Source organism: Aquila chrysaetos, chromosome 3 (genome assembly GCF_900496995.4).
Source record: "Aquila chrysaetos chrysaetos chromosome 3, bAquChr1.4, whole genome shotgun sequence".
Lineage (NCBI taxonomy): Eukaryota > Metazoa > Chordata > Aves > Accipitriformes > Accipitridae > Aquila > Aquila chrysaetos.
Genome location: NC_044006.1, coordinates 19,463,357 through 19,476,394, shown reverse-complemented (window position 1 = coordinate 19,476,394; position 13,038 = coordinate 19,463,357). Strand labels below are relative to the sequence as shown.

The 13,038-nt window shown below is 37.4% G+C and overlaps 1 protein-coding gene across 3 annotated transcripts in view; it reads right to left on the bottom strand.

Annotated features, from left to right (window-relative positions):
* The window catches only part of SEPTIN7 (septin 7), an 83,214-nt gene that overhangs the window by 55,391 nt on the left and 14,785 nt on the right, over positions 1–13,038 (bottom strand). For 2 of the 3 annotated variants that reach the window (XM_030009038.1, XM_030009041.1), the window contains exons 2-3: positions 11,592–11,596; positions 8,550–8,652 (exon numbers count right to left, since the gene is read on the bottom strand). In XM_030009038.1, the coding sequence (XP_029864898.1) occupies positions 8,550–8,652; positions 11,592–11,596 (108 nt within the window). The remainder of the gene's footprint in view (positions 1–8,549; positions 8,653–11,591; positions 11,597–13,038) is intronic. The other variant, XM_030009040.2, reaches the window with a different exon arrangement.

Sequence of the window (13,038 nt, the reverse complement as noted above, 5' to 3'; positions counted from 1 at the left end):
GAAATCCCCTGAATTCAACTATTAGGGACCCAGTTTTAAATACAGATTGAAGTAAAAGAATTCATACAATTTGTTACGAGACTGACAAGGAAATGATATATGAAATAGAAAAAAGAAAATGTTTCCAAGAGAATCATCACTTGTTTAAAGAAATAAAAGCCAATTAGGTTACAAGCAGATTTTTGCCAAATTATGGATTCACATACACACGCTTAGGTAGAAGTCTCTTTCCTCAAAAACCTTTGCCAGGAAACAAAGAATTTTGAAATAGAAATTAGGCTCTGACCAAAACACTGCCAACACAAGCAGTTAAGTTTAGATTAGTTTAAATACAACCACAAAAGCTCTACAAAACCTTCTGTATTGGCTTTACGTGGCAAGGTTTTGGTAGCGGGGGGAGTTACAGGGGTGGCTTCTGTAAGAAGCTGCTGGAAGCTTCCCCTATGTCCGACAGAGCCAATACCAGCCGGCTCTAAGACAGACCCACCACCGGCCAAGGCCAAGCCAATCAGCGATGCTGGTAACGCCTCTGTGATAACATTTTTAAGAAGGAAAAAAGTTGCTGTGATGGACAGAAACGGCAGCCGGAGAGAGAGTGAGAACATGTGAGAGAAACAGCCCTGCAGACACCAAGGTCAGTGAAGAAGGAGCGGGAGGAGATGCTCCAGGCGCCAGAGCAGAGAGTCCCCTGCAGCCCATGGGGAAGACCATGGTGAGGCAGGCTGTCCCCCTGCAGCCCATGGAGGTCTACGGTGGAGCAGATATCCACCTGCAGCCTGTGGAGGACCCCACGCTGGAGCAGGTGGGTACCCGAAAGAAGCTGTGTCCCCATGGGAAGCCCACACTGGAGCAGGCTCCTGGCAGGACCTGCAGATTTGTGGAGAGAAGAGCCCATGGAACAGGTTTTCTGGCAGGACTTGTGACCCCGTGGGGGACCCATGCTGGAGCAGTGTGCTCCTGAAGGACTGCACGCCGTGGAAGGGACCCATGCTGGAACAGTTTGTGAAGAACTGCAGCCCGTGGGAAGGACCCACATTGGAGAAGTTCATGGAAGACTGTCTCCCATGGGAGGGACCCCACGCTGGAGCAGGGGAAGAGTGTGATGAGTCCTGCCCCTGAGGATGATGAAGCGGCAGAAATAACATGTGATGAACTGACCGTAAACCCCATTCCCTGTCCCCCTGAGTCGCTGGGGTGGGGGGGTGGTAAAGAATCCGGGAGTGAAGTTACATGCAGGAAGAAGGGAGGGGTGGAGGGAAGGTGTTCTGAGATTTGGTTTTATTTCTCATTACCCTACTCTGGTTAATTTGTAATAAAGTGAGTTAATTTTCCCCAAGCTGAGTCTGTTTTGCCCGTGACAGTAATTGGTCAGTGATCTCTCCTGTCCTTACCTCAACCCACAAACCCTTTGTTGTATTTTCTCTCCCCTGTCCAGCTGAGGAGGAGGAGTGATAAAACAGCTTTGGTGGGCACCTGGCGTCCAGCCAGGGTCAACCCACTACACCTTCCCTTAATTTTTCAAATCAATATTTTAATATAATAATACTTGGTACTTAAGGTTAGTTGTCAGAACTCAAGACTCAAATGACAGCAAGCATCCAGTAAGAGATACCATACTAAAGTTAGCTTTCATATAATCTACTCAAGAAGCTTTGCATCCATACAGTTAATAAAGAAAATAAAAACTGAAAGGCTCTTTAAAAGTTGTCCAGTAAGCACTACAATCCCAATTAATGTTGCAGTTGCAAACAATGAAAAATTGAGAATTGAAGAGCAATCATTTTAAATACCAGCTTCAGTTCTGCCCATTAGAGTCTTTAAGCATCCTTCATTACAAGTCTAAGCTATTACACAGTGAAGGAAATGTTTAAAACAAGCTTAACAAAAATTAAGATTAAAATATGGGGGTTTTATATTGAGTGATTAAAACCCACTACACTATGAGCAACTTGTGAGAGCATTTGAAGAGCTATGGTTTCTAGATAAGCTCAAATAGGTAGATTAACTGACTTTCTCCAACACTAAGTTGCAACAATAATACACTGTAAAAAGTTTCTCTTCCTCCATCAGGTTTTAGACTTTGTGCAGGTTTCTTCCCCCAACGCTAGAAAAAGGCACAGGAAAATACCACAAAAGAGGCAAGAAGAACAAGCACACTGCAAACTGTATTTCATTGCATTACAAAAGAAAGAGGGGGGGGAAAAAAAACCTTAAAAAAACCATCCATACAACCAACAAAGAAGTATGAGAGAAGATTTTCTAATTGAGGCCAAGCAGTCACATGAATCTATACTTCAAGCTCTCACCTTAAAGTAACTCAGTGGAAAATTATGCATTGCAGGCCAGTAAACTAACTCACTGTTAGTTTACTGACCTTTCACATCTTGAAGAGATACTCCTTTTCCACAGAAAGATCTTCAGAGTTCTTCTGTTCTGCCTTCTCAAAAAACCTTTATCAACTTCTTTCCACAAAAAGGAGGGATACACTATTGGTGAGGCATTACTCCAGAGGAATGTGTCATCTCTAGGAATACCCCGGCTTCATTCCGAGTTCCACCAGTTTTCTACTACTTTCATTTCTATCTCTGCCAGTTCCCCTAAATTCAACATGTTTTGCTTTGGCATCCCCATCAGGTACATGTAAGTATTAAGCTATCAATTTTAATACTCTGTAGACAGCATTGCTGGAACACACGTCCACAGAACCAGTACATGAAAGGCAGTAAATTATTTTTTTAAGGTTACAGAAGTCTTGAAAGGAACTTTTCTTATTTCTGTACTTCTCTGAAACCTCATAATCTTGTCAACAGAATACCTGCAACTTAATTTTTTTATTATTTTTTTTTTAAATCTAGTTTCCTAAGGGAGCCACATCTGTTACAAACCAGTTGAACCCAGACTATTACTATTCTTTACCAAAAGAGTACCCTGGGAACTGAAGGACTGCTATCTAATCTGGCCCTAGCCCACTGGCACAGCAGTACTGGACAGACAGTCAGCCACCATGTAAGTAGCTCAAAATGGGCTGCAGCCAAGGTCGTAGCATGAAACACAGAATAGTTTTCAAAGGATGAGAGAATTAGGGGAATTGAGGTATTCTGAAGAAGTGAAGTTACAGGGGAAAAGGAGACAGGACACATCAATAAATAAAAAAGGCTTTGCTAGTTCTTTCCCATTATACGCTTTTTCTTTCTAAGATATGTATGCCAGCATACACCCCTGACTGTATACACAAGGAAAAGCTCCATAACCAACAACGCAACAATACAGCCCAGGAAAGCTAACAACTGACTGAAAAGGTCAAAATTCACTTTTTTTTTTCCCCTCAAGTAGGTTTAAAAGAAAGCATGTTTTAATTTAAGCTATATTTGTATGGTAGTAGAGCCAAGAGACCTCTAAAATAATGGCAAAATTAGGCAACAAATACTCAGCAATGATACTTCAATGATCCTATGAAGCCAAGTATGAAGGTCACACCAAAGGCCAAACACATACTCAAGATACTGTGGTAGTAGGGACACTACAGAAGGCTTAATTAAAAGGATTTCAAATCACAGCAGGTCAACAAGAACTGGCAACATCCCCAAATGGTTTCTATTAAGTTGTATTGCCCATCCACAGGTTATTTTTCACTTAATTATTCTTCCTATCCTGCCATATGCTTAATGATTTTGTTTGTGGCTTTAAAACTGGGGGAGGAGGATATCAGACTAGCAAAGAACAAGTAGCTGTGAGCATCTGAGGCTCTCGGGTACCACTGGTTGGCTTGATGAATAAACTGCCCCAGAAAGTGAACAAATGAAAGGAGTAATTCTAATCAGAACATGATCCATCACCAGAAGATACCAGTATTAAAGCAGACCAAGTTCTCTCCAGTGAACAATAAGAGTGTTTTAAAATCAGAGTGTGCTTTTTCTTTAACACAACTTGAATCTTGCAAAATACAGCCTTTTCCTTTGCGTCCATGCCAAAAAGCCATGTTTAAACCAAAACATTTGAGCATGCATAGAATTACAAATGAAACACTATGACAATACTGCATGACTTTTTCCTTTAAGTTGTAATCTACAGGTGATCTACAAGGCTAAAGCGACATTAGAAAACAAAACAGACAATTTACTAGAGGAGAGGTTTCAAAACAGCTTTCAGAGTCAAAGCTACCAAACAGTTGTTCAAGAAATAAGAACTGTCCTCTGCAAAGTCACTTGACTGTAAGTGTTCTGCACTTTGCAAATCAGATGATTTAAAAAAAAAAGTAAAATAAAATTTAAGAGTCTAACCTCTAATAAGGCTCATGAAGCCTGAACACCTTAAAGTATATAGCTCTAAGAAAAGCCACCCCAAATAATTGTTCTTAGGTACATAAAGTCTATAGGATAAAAGAATTTTTTTAAAATTATGACTTTGCATCTACTTGGGTGTTGGTTCAAATCACGTTACCAGCATAATTTCAATGGAACAACAACAAAAGCAGGATTTCCTGATTCAGTGTTTAGAAAAAGGACACATTAAAAAGCAACTCTTTGTTCCACACCTCATTACAATAAAACAAAAACACAGGCCCACTACTTAAGTGTAATTATATTAATAAACAGACATAACTACAATTTCACAATTTGTGAGCTACTAACCATAGTAGTATTACTTTTGGAAGTTTTCTTTTCTTAAGCATCTGACTTAAGCATGTACTTTCCTCCAAAAAACCTATACAGCAGAAAAATACAGAGAATACACTTTGTATTTCAAACCGACCAAATATTTATGTTGGGTTCTCAAGTGTTTCAACATCTTATACTTGAAGAGATTACACAAGATTATGAAGGAAGCAGCCTACCTAGGCAAACTTGGCATTTTTTCTTTCTATTTCTTTCTATTAAAGCTCATTTGGTGAGCTTTAATATTTCAGAGGTAGAATTAGTTGGTTTAACTCACTATTTAAATGTCATCTTTTGAAAGCATCAAGTATACAGCTCAGTTTAATGCATATTTCTGCCTACTTTATGTCTTATCCTCAGAGGAAATGCTTGGTTTTGTAGAATAAAAACTAACAAGTCATTTCAGAAATAGCGTGATTTAAACTACTGATTAGCCTTTTAGAATATGACTAATATGAAATTCATTGTCTCATGAAGATTTTAAAGACAAATCACTTTCCAATGACAACTGATCAATAAGGAAAACAAAGGGCTATCTCAGCCTTCAGTTTTGGAAGAAAAGTTTAGAAACACTACCAAAAAAACATTACAACTTAGAGAAAACATAAATACAGTTAATGAGATATAAACATTGAAATGTTTATTATGGCTAAATGTTATAGAGTAACCCCAGTTCCTATTAAGGTTAAATTTTCAGTTATTCTTAAAACATTAAATATAAAAGGATACTTTAACATCAACTTTTTGTATTTATATGCATGTAGTTCATAAACACTTCACCCTTTAGTTACATTTAATGTAAACACCAGAACACCTGGAAATTAGCAACTGTATTTACAGAAAAGACTTCACTAGCATTATAGGCCTCAAATACAGTAATTTTACTGAGTCCTGACTCAAAGAGCAAGTTACAGGACAGAGTGCTGCCCACATGGCTGAAATGGAGCCACTCCCAAAGCAATACCCCCAACCAGCTTAGATCAGCTCAGATAAGGAGCATCTACGTCCTGAACCTGCTCCAGAAACCATGCTCTAGGCTACTCAAAAAAAGCCCTCTCTCCAACTCCACTGGCACAACAGAAGCGCAGGAAACCACCACACACTGCTATGGGCAGCCCCATCATCTCCAGGGCAATGATACTAACTCAGCAGCCTGGGGAATACATTCATCATACCTTATACACAAGAAAGGTTCTGTAAAACTGATCTATCTCCCTGCAAAAATTCCTACTGGAAACAATGTCAGATCTGTTGGATGCTGTACTTACTACTTCCTCTGTTACAAATATCTTACACAGTTAAACTGAAAACTGATTCGTTTCTACAACAGTCAGTACAGCTGTATGACCATATGGGCAAGTCCCCCCCAAAACACTGACCTGGTGACTTTTTGTACTACATATTTCAAGACAAAGAAGCCAGATACCACACCAAGTGCATCTGTTAAGTTTAACTGATAATTCCAGTTATATATTAACTGATATATATATTATGCATATTAACTGATAATAAATGGACAGCTGGAAAGTATTTTCTGTACAAATGCATTAGCTGCAATATCAAGCCTCAGAGACACCTGAAAATTGCTGGACACAGAGATTGCAGATCCCAAACACGATTTGTTTTCTTCCTTGTACCTGTTTAGCAACCACAAGCATTGTTTTTCTCATTTTTCATTTCAGAACAAACAGGTAACTCACTGACACTGAAGTACCTATAAATAAAGCATAGCCAGCAGGCTAGTAATTGTGCAATCTACAGTAGAAGGCAGCCATGCACACACAATTCTTGGTAGTAGAAAGAGCGAGAGAGCATTTTACATTATCTCCAAGAGATTATATATACAGTATTCTTGTTCAGCCAGCACTGACCATATACAGATGAGCACTACATTCTAAAACTTTTAAGTTTTAGTAAGTAGATTATAGATAATTCCATCTACTACTACAGAACTGTACCATAATGTCAGCTAAAGACCTCAAACCAAGTCAGAGTACAGTATCTCAAAGGATGAACCCAGCAATAAATAATTACAATTCCAAGAATCTAATTGCACATTACATTACAATGTTTACCAACAACAGTGATCAGTAATACAAAAACTACTTCATCTTCATATTTAAAACAGACACATTTTTTCAGGGCATACTATTACCAAGCACATCACTTTGAAACACAGTCATTTCTCCCCCCGATCCTCCCCAGATGTTGGAGTACTAAAACATCAGTCATCATTTTATTTAAACACTCACTTTCAAGTATCTGATTTCTATACTTGGGGGTTGGAAGGAGAGAATTAGACGCATTTTTAATTTAGAAAACTACTGCCAATTCCCCCAGTAAACTTCCAGACAATGGTACAATGGCAAATTAATTAAGTCTTAGTATTAAATACTAAAATATTAGACGTAAAACTAGTAACAAAATTTTCTGATCAACATCTCATTTTCAATCTAATTTTGGACCAACTTTTCTTCTTGACAGTCACAATTTTCTACAATTCTCGTAACTGCAATTGCACTAGACTGTACTACAGGCAAACGTAAGAACACCAGGGTAATTTTACGCACTTTCTCCAGTTCTAATACATCGCTACATCTACTACTCTTGCAAAAAAGTAAGTCACTTAAAGCACGAATGAAACTTGGAAGTACAAATTATACCCCATTCTGGAATAATACTTTATGAAGACAGTTCCCTCCCTTCCTCCTCCCTTTTTCCCACAGATGGCAGAAAACCAAATTTTACTTATGACTAAACAGTCTTGTACCAAATAATTCATTATGTACTTGGATGCTAGATTACAAAGGAACCTGTAATCAAGTTCCAAAAGAAAAAAGCAACCCTCAAATTTTAAAATTCTAACTCACTTTGTAATCAGAAGAAGATTATAAGTGATCTACAATGAGTTTTCACCAATTTGACCTTGATTTCTAACTCTGTCAATAGTACTATTATGTTACATGCTACATGTACATAACAACTGCACAAGATATTCACTGTATTGATGACAAAACATCAAAGCTTTATCAAGCTAGCCAAATTACAAAAGATAAAGGTAGATATCAACAAAGAGACAGCTGGCTATTATAAAACACATTTTTAATTATTATTTTTAATGATTAGCATGTCAAAACTGGGTCACATATCCAGTATATACCTATCAGTTACATACAAATATACCCAACCTTAATAATGGTCTACTATCATACAAGTACTCAAAAGAGGGAGAAAAAAGGAAATCTGATGTCCTAGCAGGGCAGATGACAATTTAGGTCATCACTGAAGCCTGAATGAACCTTTCTGCATGGCATTATTCATCCATACTAACTAGAATTTCCCATTCTCTCTAGTCCATAGGGAACACGCTGTTTACATTTGGTTTCCTTTACAACCATACAAACTAGAAAGGTTTGTATAAATTAAAGCTTTGATTTTATAGCACAGTTTTGTGGCCACAGAAATGCAGGATATACAGGATCCTGCTGCCTGGTTATGTGCAAGGAAAGATTTTAACTTTACTTTTGGATCCCAGTTTGCCATGTTGCACGCAACTCTAAAAGCAGTTCAATTTTTTTATTCAAATGAAAATCCAAGTTCAAATTACTTCTATTATGTCACACATGCAAGTCACATTTTAAACTAGATCCACACCAAACTTTTTTCTTAGACTGTATGAACTATACAGTTCTCATTCTTTATACTCCTCCTCATCTACTTGCATAACAGACAACATGTTCTTTTTAAACACTCTAGATTTAATAGTCTAGAAGTGGAAGATCTGTATTTTCTCATGAGGTCATGCAAAACATATTTACATCATCATCATAGATTTTAAGAACTATGTCAATATACTTCTAATGATCACCATCAACAACAAAGAAACAAACTTACCTACTACCATGAGTGTGAATTCAAATCCTCTCTTCACAGACTTCCGGTAAACTTGATTTGGAAGATTTGCAAACCCCACATATCCTTCAAGGTTCTTCTGTTGCTAAGGCAAGAGATATTTAGGGAAGAAAAAAAAAAGTTAAAAGAAAAGCTTGTAACTTCTTACTTTGCTTGTCTTTTTTTTAGTCACTTACATGTTCACTTCATTTTCACATTTTTAGAAGGGGCTATCTACCCAACTCCTCAACAACCTAAGCTGTCTACATCAAAGACAGTCCAATGAACTGCAACAATAAATAAGAAAAATTTGATTTTGACTGGATAGCCAAAAGACTGGCACAGAAAGTTAGCTATGCTAACGTATTTTGAGCAAGTACAATTACCACATTATGACTGCGCAAGCACCAGAGCGTACAAGCACAAACAGATTAAAAAAAAATCAACTTTGTTCCAATGCCCATTTGAAATGCAGGCAAGTAGTATGAGTGTAGCTTTCCTATACTCCCGAGAGTCATGGTGGTACTGCCCCAATATGATTGGGACTAACTTGATGCCCTCTACTTCCGAGTCACACAACTGGAGGCCTTCATGTTAAATCTAGATCTACACTAACGCAGCATGCATTGCAACACACCCTCCATTAAGGCAAAACTTCAGTTGCCTTGTACTGTGAAGAAGTTATTCAAAATATTGCCTGCTATGAAAAGAGAGAATTCTGGATGTTAGCAATTACTTCTCACCACATTAATGAAAATGTTGAAGGTGCTTAAAATGCTTGTCCCTCACTGTACTAGACCTGGCGATCCTCAGAGACCAGCCATGCTACTTTTAAACTGCTCTTCCAGTAGAATCCGAGAAATGTGTCTGGTATCACAGCACGTCTGAGGATTGTCTTATTAGACAAGACAGTTTAGTTCCTTTACAGAGAATCTGAAAATACTTTCGGAGACAACTGTCTACTTAAAGCAACACAAGGTACTGTTTCTCATGGAGCAATGATTTCAGCCTTTAGGTTTTACATCCATCCAAAGTTAAGAGGATGTGATTTGATACTACCTCAATTTCAGAGCTTGAGAGTTATGTACCTCCACAGAGCTGCAGCGCTCTCTACAAGTTTACATTCCCCTCCCTAAGATTATCTTCAAGAGGATAGAGGAATTCTAAAAAGTAATTAAAAAAAAAAAAAAATCTGTTCTACTACAGGCACTATTGCCTCAGAACTTCTGTATACGGGATAGAGTATGGTTAATTTAAGTTTGGTATGTGGTTGACTCGTGCTTATTTGTATATTTTTTCTAAAATTGACAGAATAAACTTATTACAGTAATAACTCCTAGAGTTTAATTTTTTTTTTTTAATTAAAGCAAACCTTCCTTGCAAGGATGTAAAACACTATCCCTTTTCCCTTTTAAAGCACCGAATGCCAGAAGAACTAGCTTCTTTGCAATCCAACAGCACTAGTCAATGAATTGACTCTCTGCTTTAAGTCACATAACTGATTTCTCCATTTGGCAAACAAACGATTATTCTCAAGCAATGCTACACCGCTGCAAAGACATATTATAGTGGTGCTATCACCATATTTAAATAAGTCTGAAAAGTCCAAACTTAGCAGGACTAATTTGAAAAAGATAGATTTAATACTACTGCAAATTAGTATCCCCTCTCATTTAGTGATAATACACTGCATCAATTCTCCTTCAAATTTAAAAAAAGGCAGAATCTTTGAACTCATTAACTCATACAGAGTAAGAGAGGAACATCTAATGATAGCCAGCTAAAGCTAGGTGTTACAGTTTCAAGTTCAAATACACACAATGCAACAAATGTTATTACTTCTCTAAATGTAGAAATGTTTGCCTTGTGTCATCAAGAACTTTTTTTAAGATGCTTTTTGTTTCAATTCAGCCTCTGATGCAGCAATAGTCTCATCTGAAAGTTTTCAAAATATTAGAAAAAAATCAGCCAGGAATTTAAAAATCCAAAGACTGTTTTACTTTTCCAATCTATTAGTACAACTACATGTGAGGAATACAATCTATCACAATCTAAAACCCTGAACAGGAGCCAATGCTTCAGAGATACTATATGACATGCAGGTGGGTGCTCTTTAAGATATTAGAGCTCTTTAACAGTGCAGGTCCTTAATAACTATTAAGGATATGCAACTGCTATTCATGCTACCAGATGTAAAATACGTCATCACAGTCAGACACTCCTTATAGTTCTACTTGTCAACCACCTGCATCTTTTAAAGCCTGGATACCTTTTAACGTATGTCATGCTTACCAGAAACAGCTCACCCCCTCATTAAATCTAGGTAATACTTCTTTTGCTTAAAAGAATGGGTTTACATGTAATTCTTATTTTAAATTATTTTTATTTCTCTTCCCCTTCATATATAGCTCCACATTTAGCATAGTTTTACTACTAAGAATTTTAAGAACACTGAGTATGAAATGCTAAACAAGAACAGATGGCAACTTGCAGGTTGTTTGCTCTGTTAAGTGGGTCTATAGCATTTACACCCATTTAGATAATGAAATATAAGTGTTACTAACCAGAAGGATGTATGAAATGTTACACTTGGCATTAATGCTGTATTTAATGTGAGCATTTATACTCCATAGGAAAGAGCCTTTTAAAAAACTGAAGTCGGATGCCAGGTTCAGATTTCTGGTATACCAATATCAATTAAAATTGAAGCTTTCAATGTACTGATTTTTAAATGGTTGCATTTGTTCATAACTTGCTACTTCTGAACACACTGAAACAAACTAGGAATTGAGTTTCTTAAATTCCTGCAACAGCTTTTAAAAGAAGTTACTACTTTTTTGTTGAAGCATTGACTTTCACTGTATTATCATTGTGCCAGGTGAGATCTCATGTTTCTAATACTTACAATAGCTTCCCCTTAACTTTTATCCCTTCCTGATTTTCAACCAGCTGCTACCTATTGCTCAGTTTCAGCTCACCTACTAAAACCCTAATGCTTCCTCTATTTCCACAATAGCTGTAATACTGTATTAAAGTAATACTTACAGCTACTTTGTAAACAACACATTTCCATCATTTCCAGTGTTGAAGGTATCAATAGGATACATCCAGGAGCAGTCCAGTAAACCGATGAATTTGAACCATTGCAGCAACGAGTCCGAACAAGTGCAGCAACAATCCAGAAAGAGAAACAGGGGCAGTGTGAGGAGAGAAGGAAAAGGAAAGAAAAAGTTACTTACATTTGACCAAAGTTACCCACAATACTTTCCATCTAGTATGCTTAGCATACAGTGTTTTATGTAATCTTAGTTTAGTTTGTTTTATACAACAGCTTCATTTCATGATACTACACTACATGATCTCCACGCCATTTAATGATTAATATAGGCAGTTCAGTTATTCAACAGTTGTTTTTACTCTAGTTATTCAGCGTGCTTTTTGTTTACTGTATGCTATCTGAACCTGTAATAGGTTCAAGGTTATTTATTTTCTTCAGAGGTGTTCACCAGAACACGTAATCTCATTTCCCCACACTACTGCACAATATTTTTATTTTAGAGTGGAAAGGTACAAAGATCACAGCTATCATCATCATAAATGTGTCTCAGGATTTTGCATTTCTATGCCACTTTATACATTCAGGGAACAGTGTCAATTCACTTCATTTGCAATACTGAGCACTGGAGCACTGCTGCAAATGTGGGCATAACTGACATGGTTAACAGTCAGAAAATAAAGAACAAATTACAGGGCACGAGTCAAGTGTCTGTTCAGCATCACCTAACTGTGGATGACAAGAGACCTATGCTAGTTCACCAACATGGCACTTAAAATACTTTAACTACAAATCCATATCACAAAGACCCTTTAAATTTCTGGTTTTCACTAAACATCTTCCCATACTTGAGTATTTCAAGATACCCACACAAAAAAGAGTAAAAAAAAAAAAAAAAAAAAAAAAAAACAACTCAGTACCACGTTCTAGGCCAGCAGTCTAGCTTGTGCACTTTAAAAGCATTTGATTGACTTGTCTTCAATGCACTCGTACACTTTTCTTGGCATCACATAAACAGAGCATCCACAAAAGCCCCTCTAGCAAGGACTCCCTCTGATTACCTGTACATTGTTAAAGGGAGGACTTCATAATTTCAAAATCCCCACCTGTTGGCTTAACTGCTGCACAGTACTACCTGTGTTGGAAAACAGCCTTAATAATCTAGCATACTTCATTGAGAAGCAACCATTTCGTGCCTCTGACTGTCTGCTGCTCTTCCATAACACTCTTCTAGCTCTGTACTCTTCTGGAGAGGCCAGGGTGAGAGCTACATACAGTATCCAAGAGGCAAAACAGTCACAGATCCACGTCTGATCATGTGGTATCTCTTATTCTCTGACCCTTTCTTACTGATTCCCAACATGCAATTTTCTTTTTTGACTACTTCCAAGTACTGAGCTGACAATACTGTGAACTGTACACAGGCCCAAGACCTTG